Source organism: Alosa pseudoharengus, unplaced genomic scaffold, assembly GCF_046254945.1.
Source record: "Alosa pseudoharengus isolate Yale_2024_CS ecotype anadromous, Long Island Sound unplaced genomic scaffold, YU_APseudo_1.1 YU_APseudo_1.1_scf_8, whole genome shotgun sequence".
Classification (NCBI taxonomy): Eukaryota; Metazoa; Chordata; class Actinopteri; order Clupeiformes; family Clupeidae; genus Alosa; species Alosa pseudoharengus.
The window spans coordinates 24,991,877-24,997,463 of NW_027468870.1; the positions used below are offsets into that span (position 1 = coordinate 24,991,877).

Consider the following 5,587-nt stretch of genomic DNA (forward strand, 5'->3'; position numbering starts at 1 on the left):
TCAAAGGTGAATAAACAACCCACCCACCACCCCCCCCCCCCCCCCCCCCCCCCCCCACAACACACACACACACACCTACACACACCTGGCTTTGTGTAACCATATGTAGTGATTGTGCATGTGTTTATTCTACCCAATCCTATCCCTGTGCTCTATATTTATGTCCTACGCTGCTGTTTGTGTGTGTGTGTGTGTTGTTGTTGACCCAGGTGCTGATCCAGAGACAGGGCTCATCAGAGCTCCTCCCCCTTTCACCCTCCTGCAGCCAGCACTCCGTCATGGTTGGTCCCTCCATCTCCTTCCCTCCCTCTCATCCTCCCTTTCTCTACCCCTCTCTCCTCCTCTGTGTTGCTCCTCGCGTCTACTCGCATCTATCATTTCCTGCCTCCCTCTTTCCTTTCTTCTTATTCTCTCTTCCTTAAAGTTATCCCTTCCTGCTTATCCCTTCTTCTCCCCTCCCCTCCTTTTATCTTTTCTTCTTCCCTCTTCTCTTTTATCTTCTCTTCTCCTCTCTTTTCCTCTCTTCTCTTTTCCTCTCTTCTCTTCTCCTACTGTGTCAATCCCTTACCTGTCAGTGACCTGTGAACATTCAACACTGAACTATGCTGTTTTTCCAAGAATGTCTGATCACCATACCCTTTGTTTCCTATCACACCATAGTAACTTGCCAGACCTAATGTTGCTATTATTGTGACGTTTGGTCTCCATTTGCATAAAGGGAGTGTTTTGTGATTGATGTACTGCAGCTTGTGCCTGATGTGTGCTGTGAACTCTGAACCTTCCCCTTTGACCCCTCTTCCCTGTGTGATGCAGCAGCAGCAGCAGCAGCAACAGCAGCAGCAGTCGTCCATGTACGGGTTCCAGCAGCCACAGCTGGGGGTGATGCACCAGCTGAAGGAGCAGCTGGAGGAGAGGACACGCATCTTGCAGGCCGACATCAAGACCCAGCAGCAGGAGCTGCACGACATTAAAGAGAAGCTACAGCTGGCAAACTTACAGGTACACACACACACACACACACACACACACACACACACACACACACACACACACACACACACACACACACACACAAGTCCCTAGACATGCATACACAGTGGTAGAGGTTTGGCTGAGTATAGATATCCCAGGCTTTAGTGGTAGAGCCAAAAAAAAGCTCTACAAGCAACAGCAGTGGAACAACACTAATCATCGAAGTTCTGCTTTGGTCCCGCGCCCCCTTTTTAAGTGTATGTGTGTATCTAGCACAGAACTGTGAGCTTTTTGGTTTGTTATGTGGCCCTAGATGTTGCTACAGCAACCGCTCCACAGTGATTACCCCTCGCCGCCGCCCCAGCAGCAGGGCCCGGGGCGGCCGTCTCAGCACGGCCAGTCGGGCGTGATCAGGCAGACCACAGGGCACCCCAAACCCCCCATGTGTGGACCTCACAGCTCCATAACCCCACACGCGCTTCTGAGAGACGCATCCAACAGCTCCTCACCACAGGTACAACACCAATAGCTTATTACACTCACATACTCTCTCTCTCTCATACATACACACACACACACACATACTGTACATATCCCCCAATCGATTCTCACACAGCATCTAAACATTTTTCACTTAAATTTCCTTACATTTTAAATGTTTGGAAAAGTAATGCTTTAATATTTGTCTTTGTGTGTGTGTGTGTGTGTGTGTGTGTGTGTGTGTGTGTGTGTGTGTGTGTGTGTGTGTGTGTGTGTGTGTGTGTGCGTGTGTGTGCAGCAGCAGCAGCAGCAGCGACTGGGCGTTGGTGGTTCTATGCAGACAGTGAGCTTGCCCGTGCAGACCCAGACCAGCCTGACCATGCCCTTCTACAGCAACCCCATGCTCTTCTCCCACACCAACCGTCGGTCCCTACAGGAGTCCAGCCAAAGACAAGTCGACACCACACACTACGGACAGGACGGACAGCTACGGTCAGACGCGCATATCTGTACACATACTACTCGCTAACATATCCACTTACTAGCATTACTGAATATCCACTCACTAACTTATCCAATCACTAGCATTACTGAGTATCCACTCACTAACATACATATCCACTTACTAACATACATATCCAGTCTCTAACATACAATCTACTCATCCACTCGCTAGCATATCCACTCGCTAACATATTAGTCAACATGACAGTGTGGTCTAATAGGAGTCTGTGTCTCCTTTGTCTGAGGGGGGAGTATGAGTTGTGGTATTGGCATCACAGCAGGCTGTCAGGGGCACAGTGCCACTAGTGTTTTAGCTCACCCTCATACACCAGCAACTGCACATGTCAATCAATTACAATGATTTGTAAATGCAAGTCTATGGGAAAATTCCCTGATGAACCTCCTTGCACAGTTGATAGAGGTAGCATGGTATTCGTGTATGTTTTCATAGAGCACTACCAAAGTCCCTCCACGGCGGCCATATTGCAACGCTTTTTGGGCACTCATAGGGCATACTATTCAGCAGAAATGCGCGTGGGCAAGGCTTCATGACACCAATTATGCTCCAGCTGCGAGTTCACAACACATGATTGGCACGATGTCTTCACATCACACCACATGATTGGCTCAATGTATTCACATGTCGACGTTTTGCCAAGGAAGGGGTGGGATATGTGTAGACACGGCCATATTGGCGTTACAAACTAGCCCCATGCATTTCTATGGAGGATTTTTTGAGTGCTGTGTCTCCACATTAGAAAGTCTCTGGCACTACTCTGTTGATTGACCTCTGAACTTTGAACCTTGTCCTGAACACTGCTCTCTCTCTGTACAGGATGCTGCTAAACCAGCCCATGCAGGCACTCGTGCAGGATGGCAGTGGGTCTACCCAGTCCTCACAATGCAATGCTGCCATCCAGCAAACCAAGTAAGTGTGTGTATGTGCGTCTATCTCTGTATGGATTTGATAGTTTGTTTTTATCTTTTGAATTAAAGTTATTTATGTAAGTGCATGTATGCTTGACAATTTTTTATGACCTTGTGATACATGCAGTTTCTGGTAACCTACTTGTGTGTGTCTATTTGCATATGTATTCATGTGTGTGTGTGTGTGTGTGTGTGTGTTTGTGTGTTCTCAGATACTCTCTTGAGCAGCAGATGATGCCGCCCTCATTCCAGCAAATGAACTGTAATGCTGTGTTGGTGCCCTCGGCGGTGCCTGTCTTCACCTCGCCCATCATGATCCCCCACAACACCTTCATCACCCACCAGGCCCAGGCCACCTACCATCCTCATCCTCAGCACCCGCCTCAGCAGCAACAGCAGCAGCAACTACAGCAGCAACAGCAACAACAGCACTTCTTTCAGGTGTGTGTGTGTGTGTATGTGTGTGTGTGTGTGTGTGTGTGTGTGTGTGTGTGTGTGTGTGTGTGTGTGTGTGTGTGCGTGTGCAACAACAGCAGCTGAAGCAACACTTCTTTCAGCTAGGGAGGAATGGGGAAAGGTGACAGAGCAAAAGGGTATGTCAGGTCTATAGTGTCTTTGTTACCTCGGCCAGGAAGGTTATGAGTTTGTTAAGATTAAGAGGCTTGTCTGTTTGTCTTTAAGTAGGATTATGTAAAAAAAAAAAAAAAAACTCCAGCCACTTTTTGTGCGATACAGAATTAGTCCTCGTTCAGGTCTGTGCTCTTCAAGTGCTCTCCTTTCCACTTTGTGTTTGTATTTCCACTTGTTGGTGTTGGTAGAGTAGTGATGGTCCTAAGAGTGTGTGGGACATAGAGAAGTGGAGAGAGTGGGGGGGGGGGGGGGGCCTGCTAATGCCAGTTCATGTGGCAGCAACTGGAAGGCTACTGTTTAAACCCTTGTTAAGAGAGCTCACTGAAGGATATTTATTACATTACGGAATCAAAGAAATGTCACCTCTGACTTCAGTGAAGTGGCCCATGATAGCAAAACGAAGGAAAGCGGAATAAACAAGTACATTGGCCCTTTCACAGTGGTAGCCCAGACAGGACCAGAGAGGCTGCTTCTGTAGTGTCTATGGAAATGAGTGTGTCTGGTTAAGATAAAGCTGACACCAGAGTTTTAAAGAGATGTTTACAGAAAATTGAAATGTTAGTGAAGGAAGTGCTTCAGAACAGAACAGTAGACTGTCCCTATTTTGTAGGGGTATTAATATACCACTGATAGTTTTATTATTAACATCCATAAATTGAGTATAACACTTACAGTGGAATGAAGTATTAATGAGGCAAATCAATGCCCTTCCAAAACATCTATAAAGATGAATAGGTAATCTCTCCCTTACTTACTACCTGCCTAACTACCTACTTTATGTAGGTTTGTCAATATCCTACATATATGCATCATTTGAAGGCTTGTTTTATGGTCTTTCATGAAACTACAATAAGTTAACCATGCGTCTGGTTTTGCTGTGGAGTGTCACATATATATGAATGTGTACTGTACAGTATATGACATGGGCCATTCTCTGTCTGTCCATTTGTCAACAGATGCAGCCCCAAGGTCTCTTACACAGCAGTCAAACTCAGGCCTTCTTCCACACCACTAATGTCCCACAGCAAGGTGCTGTGGGCTACATCCAGCAACAGCCACAGCAACAACAGCAGCAGCAACAACAACACCATTCCCAGACTCAAGCAGGCAGCCTATCAGACTTCAGGAACTTGCTCCAGCGGTAGCCACGCCTCCTGGGGAAAGAGAGGCTTATGACCGCATTGAGCACTTGGCCAGGGGTGAGGGGCGCCGTTTTAAAGGGATGCTGGTGAAACAAAAACAAATAAATGAAATGAGTCGAAGGAGGCTCTCTCTCTCTTTTTGTCAAGGAGACATATGACTCTTATTTCCTAGACGACAAAGGCAAGCGTGCTCTCTCATAAACAAATTGCTATCATGAGGAAGCCAAAGTCCAGCTGTTCCCACGGCGATGCCCTCTGACCTGCGAGATTCAGCCCCCGGGAGACCTTTTTGCCCTGTGTTGTCAAGAGTGGGGGACGGAAGGGGGCCTTGTGCCGCCCTAATGCCTCACTCACAGAGTTCATGGCTGCTTCATGCAAAGGATCTTGGGAGATGGGTGTGGCTTGCTGTGCACGTGTGCAGGGGTGGTGCTTTCTTTTTGTTGTTACGGTGCTCAAGGGGAGGGGATTGTGTGTGTGTGTGTGTATGAGTGGGAGGGGGGGAGGGGGGGAGGGGGCGGTGTGTGTGTGTGCAGAGACTCCTCCCTGACGCTGACGTGTGAGATGGAGGCAAAAACTCAAGCCTGAGAAGGAAGAAAAAGGAGACACAAAAAAACAAGTAAAATGCACTGATAGGATCACAATGTCATTTTGAAAGAAACAAAAAAGAATCAGATGTTTGGTTTGGTCAATTATTGCAGAGCAGGAACTTGCCCGGTACTGAGATGAGTCAGGTCAGATGACAGAATCACACCCCTTTTTACAACATCAGGACAAGCCAAATCACTCACTTCGCCCTCTTCAGTCAAACCACTAGTATGTCCCATTGGCAGAGGAACACACAAACACAGCTGCTTAGATCACTGCTACTCCAGTCTGCCCTCAGCAGACCAGACAGACTCCACGCTTCTCCGTTCTGGTCTAGACAATCAGTT

At 47.5% G+C, this 5,587-nt stretch overlaps 1 protein-coding gene across 5 annotated transcripts in view; it reads left to right on the plus strand.

The window, feature by feature from the left end:
- Window positions 1–5,132, plus strand: part of npas2 (neuronal PAS domain protein 2) — a 61,249-nt gene extending 56,117 nt beyond the window's left edge. For 2 of the 5 annotated variants that reach the window (XM_076275352.1, XM_076275353.1), the window contains exons 15-22: window positions 1–6; window positions 210–281; window positions 814–999; window positions 1,286–1,486; window positions 1,751–1,944; window positions 2,792–2,884; window positions 3,096–3,324; window positions 4,470–5,132. The exon at window positions 1–6 is cut by the window's left edge and continues 80 nt beyond it. In XM_076275352.1, the coding sequence (XP_076131467.1) occupies window positions 1–6; window positions 210–281; window positions 814–999; window positions 1,286–1,486; window positions 1,751–1,944; window positions 2,792–2,884; window positions 3,096–3,324; window positions 4,470–4,658 (1,170 nt within the window). In that variant the 3' untranslated portion in view covers window positions 4,659–5,132. The remainder of the gene's footprint in view (window positions 7–209; window positions 282–813; window positions 1,000–1,285; window positions 1,487–1,750; window positions 1,945–2,791; window positions 2,885–3,095; window positions 3,325–4,469) is intronic. The other 3 variants (XM_076275354.1, XM_076275356.1, XM_076275355.1) reach the window with 3 other exon arrangements.
- The last annotated feature ends 455 nt before the right edge of the window (window positions 5,133–5,587 follow it).